General features: G+C 35.1%; 1 protein-coding gene across 3 annotated transcripts; it reads right to left on the bottom strand.

Moving 5' to 3' along the window:
• Positions 1-2,797: 2,797 nt before the first annotated feature.
• DGK2 (diacylglycerol kinase 2) lies at positions 2,798-12,007 on the bottom strand. Of its 3 annotated transcripts, none has more exons than XM_059576536.2 (9): positions 11,829-12,007; positions 10,245-11,465; positions 9,064-9,439; positions 8,912-8,988; positions 5,128-5,247; positions 4,891-5,055; positions 3,641-3,778; positions 3,249-3,422; positions 2,798-3,135 (listed from the first exon to the last, which is right to left on the bottom strand). In XM_059576536.2, exons 2-8 carry the CDS (start codon positions 11,367-11,369, stop codon positions 3,273-3,275), a joined length of 2,151 nt encoding a protein of 716 aa, XP_059432519.2. In that variant the 5' UTR covers positions 11,370-11,465; positions 11,829-12,007; the 3' UTR covers positions 2,798-3,135; positions 3,249-3,272. The 3 variants fall into 3 exon arrangements, with proteins under 3 accessions (XP_059432519.2, XP_088367879.1, XP_059432521.2); XM_088511753.1 differs by having other exon boundaries at positions 11,843-12,007; XM_059576538.2 differs by lacking the exons at positions 2,798-3,135; positions 3,249-3,422; positions 3,641-3,778 and having other exon boundaries at positions 4,907-5,020.
• Positions 12,008-14,781: the final 2,774 nt, after the last annotated feature.

Raw genomic sequence — 14,781 nt, 5'->3', positions numbered from 1 at the left:
ACCCTTTTCTCTGCACTCAGCGGACCAAGCGAGCTAGTCCATTACTAGTATATGATTTTCGAGTCAAACTGCCATAACTTAATTCAATCAAGGCCCATCACAGTGGATCAATCCACCATTCCATTAGTAGGTCACCGATCTCTAGCAACTTTTATGGAGTCACTCTGACGACTCGTTCGACACAAGCAGCTTTTTCGGTGAATTCAAAAAAAAAAAAAACCTATTTATTTCCCTTTCTTTTTCTCAAACTCAAGCTTACACCTTGAGTTTGAGAGAGGGGGGGGGGGGGGGGGGGGTGTTAAATATTATTCTAGGGTTATTTCTTTCCTTATGTAGGGTTTCCTTAATCTACTAGGTTTACATTACTTTAGTCTACTAGGTTTACTTGCCTATCACTCATAGCCTCTCTATAAATAGATATCTCTGTAATACTTCATACAATCAGTCTTACTATAATGTTGTCCATTATATGCTTCCGTTCTCTCTTCTCTCTCTCTCTTTTTCTCTCTCTTCTTCAATATATCTCTCCAATTTATTTAAAAGTCTACATAGTCTCAAATTATTTTCACTAATTCTATCTCTTCACATGCACATATCCTTTTATTTCACGGAAAAATCAATGTTTAATTACGTGAAAATCTTAAATGCCTACTTCAAAAACTTAGATTATTATTCTTAAAGTTTGATTGAGATTGTTTTGAGAAATAAAACTTCTAAAGTTAGAAAGAGATTTTCAGCAAAAGTTTTGTTTTTAAACTTTTCTCAAAAGTGTGTTTTGTTACCTTTTTAATGTTGCACAATGTTATATATTTGCCATGTAGATTGAGGGGGGGCGGGGATTTTTCATATGAATAGGATAGCTCTCCCATATAGAAGATTGCTCGTTAATATGTTAATTGAATAATTAACATTATTATTTAATTTTATGAGATTAAACTTTTAAATAAATGATGATTTAATATAATATTAATTTAGAGGTTCTTTAATTTGAACCAAATATTAAATGTTATTAAATTCAATTTTTTTTTTTAACAAAAAAAGAAGAAAAATGAGATTTAAACTAATGACCTTTGTTTCATAAAACGTGATTCCTAATTAAATGAATTAGCCTCATAAACAAGTTCAATCTTATTAATAAAAAGTGAAAGAGAGTATAAAAATACTGTTAAAAAATTAAGTGAAGGACATTACATGAGGTACTCGTCAATTAAGTGCCCTACCTTTCTTGTGTCATGGAGAGAGAGAGAGAGAGAGAGAGAGAGAGAGGGGGTGGGGGTGGGGGTGGGGGTGGGGGTGGTGGGGTGGTACCCCAGGCCAAAGTCATGTGAAGTTAAGGTGAATGATAGATAGTTGATGTGGTCAGATTGAGGAATGTGAGGGTCCCGTTTGTATCCATTCTATCTATCTATCTATCGATCCTATCAATCATATCCCATCGCCATCTGTATTTTTCTTTTCTTAAATACTCTTAATTCTGCCCTTTTGTCTAACCTTCAACACAACACCACACTGCTGCTCCCCCACATGTGTTGTTGCTGTTCCTTTTTCTTTTAATATAATGAATGAAACAAATCAATAATGTTTCATTTTCATGTGGGGTAACTTTCTGGTCAACCCTACGTTCACAGAACCGCGCGTGTACCATCTTCCAGAACCCTCTTAGAAAGAGAACGTTTTTACTGTGGTAAATTGGTAGGGACGAGGTTGTTTTATCCATTGAAGACCTTTGTTGATTGGGAAAATTTTAAAACGAGTCAATGTGATAAGTTATTTTTAGGTGGTAAACATAAATGACAAACGATGTTACCAATATGTGATGGTATTGTTGTGGTAAACCATGGTATGGAATGCCGTTTCAAGAATGAACGCCATGGGCACGGGCAGAGCTAGGAACATACTTAGATACTTAGGGGGTCTTTCAGTAACTCCAAACCTCTTTTTAAAAGCTTATAAAAATATTATTTTGATGCTTTATGACTTATGACATGATGATTGTTGTATACATGTACATTTATTACTTATGATTTAATATAAAATTAAATTTTAATTTTTTTCTATTTTTATTTTACATAAACACTTACACATGCACACATAAAAAAAATAATAATTATATGAATTTATATACTAATTTATTTAGGTAGATTCCAACTCTACCCAAAAATAATCCTAATTTGCAACTGGACATGAGTGATCGGTTGACTAGGGTCAAATGTGCCGAAAGTCGGAGCTGCTTTTAATAAACTAAAAAAATAAAAAATTTGAAGTCCTTGAATCTTGATGAGACTACACCTCCACAACGGTCACATTAATCAGTGTATTCTCCTATTGCTAGCTAGTAGGCCAACCAAGTCTGGGTAACCCCTATATCTACGAGTTGAAAAGAACAGATGAGTCTTGGCAAAAGTGCACTGATTTGCATAGCTTTCACAGAGAAATGGGATATATAAATAAAAAACGTGGTATATATCATTTATTTTTAAAGAGATCAATTTTATGTTATTTTCTATTTATTTTCTCATTTTCAAACGAACCCTCTAGTTTGCATCAGTTTTACGGAACTGGAGGGAGTCACGAGAGGTCTCCAAACAGAGTCACAGAACTGATGAAGAAATAAGAAATACATAGATCAGCAAAGGACCACCATTAACATGCAAACAAAAGGTCTCTACAGCTCAAATATGCGCATAAGAGGAATTTCATCAGTACAATCACAGGACTGAAATTCAAAATAATAATAATAATAATAATAATAAGTTTAAATTTTAATGTCGGAAGTGAATCTAACCCACGAAGAAATTGTCTCCCTGACCCGTGAAGATGATAAATAAAAGAATCCATTTGTTTTAACACGTGATAGTCAGAAATCGAAATCTCACTTGGTTTGGTTATTTTACTGTATTTTTACATACGATGAAACCAAACTCATTCTCTATTCATATTCTGTACAAAAGGCTACAAAACTTAATGGAAATGACACAAAACTTAATAGAAAAATGGGATTGTAACCCCGAATATTTTTTCTTTTTCTTTTTCTTTTTTTGAGTGAAAACCCATTAAATCTCAGCATATTTTTAAACAATCGGAGCCGCTCATCTCTCTCTCTCTCTCTCTCTCTCCTGCTTGAGTACACAAGTACTGGCACAAAAAGGAGTAATTTTGCAACAACAAAAAAAAAATTAGTGTAAGAAAAACCTATTCTGCCTCAACAACCAAAAAAAAAAAAAAAAAGGGAAGAACGAGGGACTCACGTCAGCCAGACTAGGAGATAAAGATCAAGTGAGAAGGAGGGCCATCTGCTGGAGAAGTACTTTCTTCTGAGATGCATTGATAATGCCTCTGCACTCAGCATCCACTAACACGTCTGCCATGATTGCAGCTGCATGCCCTCTGGGCTCCTCAGAAGCCCTCCGTAACATGAACACCTGAGAATACGTTATCAAGTTACCAAAAACACTTCAATTAAAGTTGAAATACTTGGGGAAAGCTCAGAAATAAACTTGGTAGTATTATTAAGAGACTGATACATTCCAACCCCCCAAATCAAAAGGTATATTAACTGTAATAGCACATAAATTATACCAATGCAAACCATAAGAAGGTATGCATCAAAAATAAAAAATAAAAAAGCATAATAATATACCTGCCCATGGTGTGATATTTCTATGCTTCCAGGTTGCTTCATGAATGGCTCCCCATCTATTTGAACTGGGAAAGGACTGGAAGAATGTATTCTTATGACTGTCCCTTGAGCTAGTCTTCTAGCTTGGGAAAGTCCAACCTGTAGTCATACAGAATTATTCTTTTATGCTTGAATTCCCATTTCCAGAAATATTTTCAGCAATGAATTCCCATATCCTGTCTGTATATAAAGGCAAAAAATATATCTCTCTTTTCTGATAAGTAAGAAACAAAAAAAGGGGGGGGGGGGGGGGTGTAAGACTATACCCTTTATTTGGGTAGGCAAAAATTAAAATAATAATAATAATAATAATAAATAAATAAATAAATAAACATATACATGCAAAAAAAGAAAAAAATAAATCTTCTAATTTTTCAGATCTTGCTACAGGAGTTGGCGATTCAACAACACAAGGGGTGATTGTCCAGGTACCATGCATTTTTGTAAAGCATGGTTATTTATTAGAAGATGCATGTATATATATATATATATATATATATATATATATATATATATTTTGTTAATCATGCGCGTGTATAAACATCCTCTTTTGATCGTGCCTTATGATCAAAGATATAGTAAATATAAACGCGATGCGTTCCAAGTTTGGCATTTTAAAAGCTACAATAACATTCTGAAAAAGAAAAAGAAAAAAAAAAAAGAAAATGGTTCAACATGCACAATTTCTTATTGTATGGCATTAATTGTTCGAGTTGGAAAAAGTAAATCACTGAAATGCAAGTTTAAACTCAACTTTTATAGCAATGGATCAGTGGAGGAAGATGCCAGAACTCTATTGATCAGATCCAATTGAACCAACTTTCGAGTTGTTTATATGGGACATCTTAACTAGAGCTCTCAAAAGCAAAAAGGCAAAAGTCGGTGTTATTATTTGGCATAAGAGCAATGTGCTTGCTTAAAATTGTCAAAACCTTTTAGAAAGTGCTTGCCGTGTGGGGGTGTGTGTGTGTGAGAGAGAGAAGGGACATTCAACTAAATAGTAGAGCACATATACTAGAAAATATGTATGTGCTTTACTATTTTGGGAGGACATTCAAGTACATATACTAGCACAGTTCAGATGAAGAAGAATGTTTAATATTGCATCAGTGGTTATAAACAAACAAACAAATAGCAAAGCACATATAGACTCTGTAATAAACAGAACATGCTTATTTTGAGAAGCACACAATATAAGAAGAATCTCAGACCTGAAGTTTGCCAAGGTGCCATGCTCCACAAACACATACAACCTCAAGCAATTTATCATGCATGGACTGCACAGTAAAATCATCATCATGCTCATAGTCATTTTGCCAAAGATCTACTCCACCCATATAGCTGCCAATGTTGAGCACAATTAAACCCTCAGAATCCTGGGGTGGGGAAAGGATTAGAAAGGCTGCAATTACAACAGAAGAAAAAAATTGAATTTGGTAGTAGTGTACCTTTGGAATGTCAATGTCTTTCCCATCGACTTCAAGGCAAACTCGCCATGGTAAATCAGCACAAGTTCTATCCATTATATCCCTGGCACCCTCTTTGGCATATCGCAATTTATTAACAAACTGTTTGTAAAATATTAGTCAGCAAATGCCAAATCCATACAAAGCATATTAAAGATAACAAACCTCTCTATGAAATACTATAGTTATATTACCATTTACATTCTCCCAACAAGAAAAAACAAAAATAATAAAAGATTATTCGAAACCAGTTCAGTTTTGGTAGCTAATGAATGTCTAGAGAGACGAATTAGATCAGCGAAACTTGGTTTGCTCTGTAAATTGGACCTAGAGAAGGCCTATGATCATGTTAATTGGGAATTAGGTATCCTCTTGTATACTTCTTGTGTCCTAAGATTGCGCCCCTCTACGCTTTTTGATATATACAATATTACTTATCAAAAAGAATGTTAACTAGGAATTCTTAGTGTATTTGTTGAGGAGATGTGGCTTTAGGGAGAAATGAAGAGCTTGAATAGCTCACTGTATTTCTATGATGCATTTCTTCATTCCTATTAATGGATCTCCTTCTCGTTTCTTTTGTAGTTCACGTGGCTTGAGACAAAAGGACCATTTATCTCCTCTATTGTTTGTGGTGGTTGTCATGGACGCTTTGAGTAAGAAGATGTCTACCATAGTAAATGGGAGGCTCTTATTAGGTTTTTCGGTAGGGTCAAGGAATAATGATGAGTTTCTAGTGTCTTATCTTTTGTTTGCTAATGATACTAACATATTTTATGAGGCAAATCACAACCATCTTTTGTCATTTGCTCTATCTCTTATGTTTTGAAGTGATTTCGGGGTTAAAGATTAATTTTTCTAAATAAGAGTTACGTTAGCGATGTGAATGATGTAATATAGGTTTGACTTACCCTTGGTTGTAGGGTGGCCTCTTTGCTAATGAAGTATTTGGGCTTCCTTTGGGAGCTTCGTATAAGGCTAAACCACTATGGGATGTATTGTTGAAAAAATGGGTCATTTGGTTGGTTAGTGTTGAACCTCCACTTATCCTAAAAGTTTAAGCTAATAGGAATGGTAAATTTAATTATTTAATTAATACTTTAACACTATCTATCACGTGTGGGCTCAAATTCCTTTTTAATAGATGAAGCCCAACACGTGAAATATTTAATTGAAATTGGGTTGAATGACAGACAAGGTTCAAACTCAGGACCTTTGGCTCTGATACCATATTAAATCTATACTTATTCTAAAATTTGAAGCTAATAGGAATGGTAAATTTAATCATTTAATCAAGGGTAGTAGGTTCAGGTTGACACTGATTAAAATCACTCTCTCCAATCTGCTTATTTATTATTTGTCCTTTTCTACATCCTTGTAGGTGTTGCTAATAGGATTGAGAAATTTCATAGGGATTTTTTTGTGGGGTAGAGTTGGTGACGAGTTCAAGTTCCATTTAGTCAATTGGTAGAAGATTTGTTCCCCGACGTACGCCAATGCTTTGGGGGTTGGAAATCTGATTTAGTTTAATTGAGCTCTTTTGGGGAAATGGTTATGGCATTATGCTACGGAGAAGGAGGCTTTATGAAGATTGGTGGTGGAAACCAAATGTAATAGCATGAGGGGAGGTTGGTATTCCAATGAGGTAGTTGGGCCCTTCAAAGTGGGGTGTGGAAAAACATTAAAAGGGGGTAGGGATTTTTTTTCTAGTTTTATCAGATATGAGCTGGGAGATGGGTCTAAGATTAGGTTTTGACATGATTTGTAGTGTGGGGATCATCCTTTGAAGGCAACTTTTTCCGGAATTGTTTAGTATTGCTCGCAATAAGGAGGCTTGGGATCATGTGCAATTTTCTAACAGCAAGCTTCAGTGGAATATATCATTTACCATACTAATGCATGATTGGGAAACTGACTTTGTCACTTTGTTCTTTGACCTTTTGTACTCTCAAGTTGGATCCCCGCCAAAAAGCAGGCGTTTGAAGTAATATATTCTTATCATGTGCTTTGCACTCCCGCTGGCTCCCAATTTCCTGATAAAAGCATTTGGGAATATAAGGCATCTTTGAGAGCGATATTCTTTGTGTTGACGACTGTGTTAGGGGAGATCTTAATTTTGAATAACTTGAGGAAGAGGAACGTCATAGTGATGTATTGGTGTTGAAGTAGGGCTGGCAAAACGGGTAATCGGGTAGACCCGATTATGACCCGCTAAGACCCGCGACCCGATTACCCGAAACACGAACACGACCCGTTTAGCTAAACGGGTTAGCAGGTCTGACATGATTATAACACGAAAAATATCCGGATAACCCGACACGACCCGTTTAGCATAACCGGGTCATATCGGGTAGACACGACACGACCCAACCTGACCCGTTAAAAAAAAAACCTTAATCAAAATTGGAAAAAATAATTTAATAAAGGGATCTCTTAGGCCAAAGAACTAGTCAAATTTATCTTAACCATCCAAGAAGAATAAAATTTTTTTAAAGAGAATGTTTTAATATATAAATAATGATTTAAAAGATAATGTTTTAATATATAGACCCACCTAGAAAAAGTAACGGAAAAACAAGGAGTAGGCCAGTAAAGTGAAAACTGTGAAGTCGTAAAGTGAAGAGTGAAATGAAGCCGTGAGTGAGTCAGTAAGTGTTAGGGTTAACTTAGTTAGAACTTAGACATAGGTTTTTTTATAAAAAAAAAATAATAATAAATAATAAAAAATTAAATGGGTCTGGAGGGTCACCCGAGACCCGCCAGACCCGATTGACCCGGTTGACCCGCTAGACCCGATTGACCCGCCAGACCCGACTGACTCGTCAAACCCATTTATTAAATGTGTATGGCGGGTCGACCCGCCAGACACGAATTTAATCGTGTCTTAATCGAGTAGATCCGATTAAGACCCGAACCCGATAAGCCCAAACCCAATACCTGTTAACTTCGTGTCGGGTTCGCGGGTCGTGTCAAAATTGCCAGCCCTATGTACAAGAAGAGTGGAGAGGCCATAGATCATCTTCTTCTACATTGAAGTGGCGAGAGAATTATGGATCTCGACCTTCCGTCTTTTTTGTATAGGGTGGGTCATGCCTAAATGGGTGATAGAGTTGTTGGCTAAATGGACAGGTTAGTCGGGAAGTAGTAACATTTTAGAAGCTTGAAGGATGGCCCATCTGTGCTTAATTTGTTGGATTTGGAGAGAGCAGAACGTGAGGAGCTTTGAAGATTGCGAGATTGCAGTGGCAGAGCTAAAGACGGTTATGTTCAAATCTCTTTATGCTTGGATAGCAGTGTTTAATAGTCCTCACTTTTTTGTTTTACTGAACTATTGGACTTCTCTTCTTTTTCCCCCTACTTGGGGATCCCTCTCGTATACTTTCTATGTACTTAGGTTGTGCCTCTCTGCGCTTTCTAATGGGATTAATTTACTTATAAAAATAAAAATAAAATAACAGGTTAAGATTCTCGAAAAGTCAAACTCGTATTGCAATTGATACATGTCACACTTGTTGTCAAGCCATTCCTAGTGGCAGCCAAGATGAGTAAAAAACAAGTTCAATAGGCAAGACACACTAGCCACACTAACGTCCTAATCCAAGAAGAATACATTAACTAGAGATATCTTATAGCGATAAAGCATGTTATGTATAGATACTTTGAAAAACCACACCTGATCTTTAAAAAGTGTAGGTCAAATAAGCAGAAAATTCAATAAATTAAATATTTTAACATAAATAGGATGAACAAAAAGAACTATAGCTACCTGACTACAGAACTTTTCTGGATTTATCTCCCGAGTAACATGAACTTCATAAGCAACCTTTGCATCACATCCAATACCTAGAAAACCAAAAATAGCAAAGATCAGATAGGTCCAAGAAACAAGAATTAAAAATAGAAACTTCAGAGAAATACCTAAATAGTTCATCATGAACTTGGATTGCATTTTATTAACTTTGCGTTCTGGATTTTCTTCTCTAATATTTACTTTCCAGCGATCTACCATTGTAACTGCAGCATGATTAATGTTCTGCAAAAGTGTGGTCAAGCCACCTTGTCCATCAACTGTAGAAAAACCTCTTCCCCACTGCAGTACCCTTGACAAATCATTTCCTGTACCGAGTGGAAGGATAGCAACAGGTGGAGGTGATTCAAAATTGTGCTTCTCGATTGCATCAAGGACCCATGAAACGGTGCCATCTCCACCACAGACCAAAACCTTAAAGTATTGTACTTTACTGAACAAATCCAAACCCACCTCAGGGCCCTGAGAAGCAGTCAATTCAAAAATCTGCAAATGGGAACAAAACTCAGCCAAATATCCCAATCACATCAGCATGAGAGAGAGACACACACACACAGAAAGAAGATAGTAGATGAGTAACAATTTCTATATTTTTAGGCTATTGTTTTCTTATAGGTCTCCTTATCTGAGGAAGTAACTCAATATTAAAATTGGTGAGTAAGAAGAAAAAAAAAAGAAGTTTTTCAGACCATTTTTATGGTAATAGATTCATTTAGTACACCCACTACAAATCATAGAATGATATGGCTATATTTATACCCTAACAGAGGCTTCTAGGTGCCAATAAATTGTCCAATTAAACAGTTAGCATGAACAAGATGAGATGAGTAGGAGGAAGTAGTGAGAGGACCAAATTATTTATTTTAGTTAACAACTTTAATCCAAAAATAAGTCAGTGGAGCCCAAGAATAATTTACATGCAGACAAAACAGTTTACCAAATATTGAGAAAATCGATCGAGTTATTTCTGGGAACCCACTAGCCATCCTCGCATAGCATTGTAGCAAGAATTAAACTGCATTTAAGCATATGCAGGGTAAAGAATAAAGAATTTTGAACTTCGCTTATTTGTGTTCTGTTCGTGTTGTAATTATTGGAGAGCAAACAGGGGAGTTGTGGACCCAAAATGGGTCTTCAACAAGCAGAAAGAGCCAATTTGCGATAATATATGTAATGTGCAACAGCAATTAGGAAGTACATAATCCAGCCAGGCCTAGGTATTTTCAACAAAAGTCATTGTTTCACATAAACCATAATAAGATTGATAGGTACTAAAGAGCTCAAAAATCACCTGCACAGGGTTTAATAGCATGTTCAGTCTCCTCCGAAGAGTAGGCCCATCTTGACCTCCACTCCTGGCATTTATAAATACCAAAACAGGTCTGGCATCTTGCGGCAAATCAACCAGTGCAAGTTTCTTAATTTGACAATAGGTGGCAGTTCCATTTTTTCTTTGTCTTAACCCATTATGGATCCCCTTTACACTGAGTGGTTTGCCATCCTTCTTTTTGTAATCAATATTCAAATCAACACTGGGCCTCTTCAAATCAGCAAGGCCATTAAGCGCATAATCCACAGCTGTATCAGTCACTGAAGCATCTTGCAACTTACCATTAATAGAACGACTGCTTCCACGGATGCTGCGGTGGTTCCTTCTTTTAATCTGACCATAAACAGAAGAAGATATAATTTCCTTTGTGATAGAAGTTAGCATTCCAACTCCACTGTTTGCTTCATCAACTTCTTTAACGCAGAGTGGAGAAAGAATAGTCCTTTTAAGAGGACCCAGATCACAAACATCACCAGATTCTTTCTCCATTTTGGCATGACATTTGACATGAATGAGGCGCTGACACCATAGGCAATGCCATGTAGGAGATGCATCAAGAAAAGGAACACCACATGGTTCATCACAGTAAAAACAGAAAGCAAATACATCAGGGTTATCATCCATATTAACCCATTTTTCTGACCAGTGGTGTCGAACATGGTTAAGACCAGCTTGTGCCAAACACTTACAATCCTTTACTGCAAACTGAGAACAATTAAAATGAGCTGCTACACCACAGACAGAGCAACGATGGACAGGAGTAAGTGATGAAGCTTTTGTACCTAAATTTTGAGGAGACACCAAGGAAGTCAAGCAAACACTGCACATGGATGGCTCTTCACAATAAGCAAAATCTTCGATCCACATATGATGTGATAGGGGCAATTTTAGATTATTCCAAACTTCTTTCTTTGCTGTCGCCGCAGCTTTAACCCATTTTAGAGACGTCCTTTTTTTCCACCTAAGAAATGTATATATGACAGCCAGAAGCCCAAATGATCCAATGGCAAGACATCCAAAAACAAATGGATAGTAGGCATCGGAGCTGGTCAGCAACCGTACAAGCGAATTGCCCAAATAAACCATGAGAGGGAGCCTAAATTTCAACCGTCAATTTCAGTTTTGTCTCACAGGTGACAGATTTGATGGTATCCAGCTCCAAGCAGATTATGCATACAAAAGCTGATCATATGAAAACAACACAATTCATGAGAAAAAAAAACATACATCAACACATATAAAGAGAAAGCACATCAAATACGAGTTTTCTATACGATAAAATCAAAATTCAGAAAAGATAATTGAATAAAGTAAGCCAAAAGTAGCTATATCAAAATCAAGCACGAAAGTTCAATACAAGCTTCTTAAGGAATTAAACCAAACATTCACATATGAGGCAATAGCAGATGAATTACATCACAGGAATCAAATTCTGCGTAAAAAATTATCTGATCCCTGGAAATTCAGATCTGAAAAATTAAACAATATAAAACTATATCTACAGAAATGGAAAATGAATAGAATGAATCAATCAAGAACGAATACCTCGAGAAGAATACCTAGAATCCAGAATGCGTGCGCTTGTGTTCGTGTTTGGGAGAGAGGATTTTCGCCCTTTGAAAAAGTAGCTTGAATGGAAGAAAATCCTCAGATGCGAAGAGAGAGAGAGAGAGAGAGAAAGAGCCTCCTGCTGCTTCGATATACCAGTCCGCGGTGAATGTTAAAAATATATATAAGGAATAAAGAAGACTAAAAAAAAAAAAAAAAAAAAGAATGAAGAGGGAAAAGGGCGGGACTTTTTTTGTGCAACGAACGCGGCTTGCCTTCTGGGAACGGCCGTGCGCCCCAACGAACGTGGAGTCCAAATCCGTGTCTCCGTGTGGCTATGTGAGCTATGTCGACCCTTTCGTGTCCAGATTCTGAATCTTGAATCTGAATCTTTTTTAAAAATAGAGAAAAATATAAAAAAGCCTCCTAAATTATTAGTCGTTTTCGATTTAGCTCCTTAATGTTCCAAAAGTGATAAAGTAACCCTCCTAAACTTCTAAACTATTGCATTTTGGCCACTCTGTTAGTCAAAACCGTCAATTTGGATGGAAACTTCAAAACGACGTCGTTTTGTTATGGGTAAGTTACTACAATGCCCTTTTATGAAAAAAAAAAATTTGAAAAAAATCTAAAAAAGCTCCCCAAACTACCAACCATTTTCATTTTAGCCCCCTAATGTTCAGAAAGTGATAAAGTAGCCCCTAACAAAACGACGTTGTTTTGCAGTTTCCGTCCAAACTGACGGTTTTGACTAACGAAGTGGCCAAAATGCAATAGTTTGGTAGTTTGGATGGCTAAAAACGGCTGGTAATTTGAGGGGCTTTTTTATATTTTTTCCTTTAATGAAAAAAAAAATTTGAAAAAAATATAAAAAAGCTCTCCAAACTACCAGCCATTTTCATTTCAGCCCCCTAATGTTCAGAAAGTGATAAAGTAGCCCCTAACAAAACGACGTTGTTTTGCAGTTTCCGTCCAAACTGACGGTTTTGACTAACGAAGTGGCCAAAATGCAATAGTTTAGTAGTTTGGAGGGCTAAAAACGGCTAGTAATTTGAGGGGCTTTTTTATATTTTTTCCTTTAAAAAAAAAAAAAAAATCCCTTGGGCAAATAAGAGAGAGGTAAGTTAGGGTGAGGGATTTGTGAGGATGCTTTCCATTGTCAATTTGTACAAATTGATTCGGTAGTAGGAGTGCAAAGGCGGGCGGTTAAAAACTGCCCGCTAACCGCTATAACCGCCAACCGCTTAACCGCTTAACCGCATTAACCACTAACCGCCTAACCGCTATAACCGCCTAGCGGTTAGCGGTTAGCGGTTATTGGGTCTACTAACCGTAACCGCTAACCGCTAACTGCCTTTTTATATAATATATTTTTATAATTATAATTATAAAAATATTTATACATATAACATAATCACTTTATCATTAAATCACAATTTTTTTAAAAAATAATTAAATCACAATTTGAGTATTAATATATTATCACTATAATTTATATGATTATATCATATAATCACTTGATCATTAAATTACAATTTTTTTAAAAAAATAATTAAATTACAATTTGAGTATTAATATATTATCACTATAATTTATATGATTATATCACATGAGATTGATTATTAAATCATTTGATTATATAATAACAAATTATACATATATACTATGACATAACTTATAAGTATATCAATTCATACTGATACAACAATTAAATATCTAGAGACTTATTTTCAATGTATGTTATAAACTTATAAGTATATATATGTTATAAGTCTATATAAGTCTACATATGTATATGAATAATATAAATGTATAATATAAATACTTAATCATATGATTCAATGACAATTCAAATATTTTATTCAAGACTTCAAGTGAATCATATTATTAATGTACAATGATGATATGATTCGTATAATATCAAATTAAGTAATTGACATTGGATTAAACAATGACCAATGTGTTACTTATAAACACAATTTAAGTATTAATGTATTATCATTATAATTTTAGTAATTTATATATTATCACTATAATTGATATGATTATATCACATGATGACTTGATCATTAAATCATATGATTATATAATAATAAATAATGCATATATAATATGACATAACTCATAAGTCAAAGTCTACAAGTTAATCATATGATTCATATACAATGATAATCACAAATGATTCAATTGAATTAAACAATATATTACTTATAACTACAAGTCTACAATTTAATTAAAGCATTATTAGATACTTTAGGAATTTAGGATTTAGAAGATATTAAAAATACAAGAAAAAAAAATGAGGGTAAAAATAAGTCCAAAAAAATAAGCCCTAAAGAAAGCCCAAAAAGCCCAATTTTAAAAAAGCGGTTAGCGGGCGGTTATCTATTTCGCTAACCGCTAACCGGCGGTTAACCGCTAACCGTTAGGAGGTTAGCGGTTGCGGTTAGTGAAATCTACTAACCGCTAAGGCGGTTACGGTTAGCGGTTATTGTCACTAACCGCTAACCGTAACCGCCTTTGCACCCCTATTCGGTAGAAGGGAAAAAAGAAATGTGACCAAGAAGGATCCCAATCTAGTGGGATAAGTATCAGTAATTATTTTTTCGAGTTGCTAATAATTTGAATAAATAATGTGAGAAATTCTATATAGAACTCACCTGTCTAAATAATTTTTGAGTTGTCCGATCAGTTATGATGAGTCCCATATAAAATATTTCACATTACTTGTGTTAGATAATAGATATTTGAAGGAAATATATTATCTTACGAAGGTATCTAGTTATCTTCATTATACAAGTCTTTTAGTATGTATTTTTTAGTTGGAATGTTAAGTGCTTTTTTGGTGTTTTTTTTGTTCTAGGTGGATATTATTTTCTTAAAAAAAAAAACAAAAAACAAAAAATAAAGTGGCCCTTATTTCTTTCACCCAACTTTTAGAAAATAATAT

This window comes from Corylus avellana, chromosome 11, assembly GCF_965113065.1.
Source record: "Corylus avellana chromosome 11, dhCorAvel1.hap1.2, whole genome shotgun sequence".
Lineage (NCBI taxonomy): Eukaryota > Viridiplantae > Streptophyta > Magnoliopsida > Fagales > Betulaceae > Corylus > Corylus avellana.
Note: the sequence above shows the minus strand (reverse complement) of the source record. Positions and strands in the feature narration are given on the sequence as shown.

What these genes read in the sequence shown, in the direction of transcription:
- DGK2 (XM_059576536.2), bottom strand. Translation starts at nt 11,369, where the DNA reads ATGGTTTATTTGGGCAATTCGCTTGTACGGTTGCTGACCAGCTCCGAT. An exon ending in TGCTATTAAACCCTGTGCAG is followed by an intron (nt 9,440 to 10,244) that starts GTGATTTTTGAG and finishes TCCCATTTGCAG; the next exon opens with ATTTTTGAATTGACTGCTTC. An exon ending in AAATATCACACCATGGGCAG is followed by an intron (nt 3,423 to 3,640) that starts GTATATTATTAT and finishes ACGTATTCTCAG; the next exon opens with GTGTTCATGTTACGGAGGGC.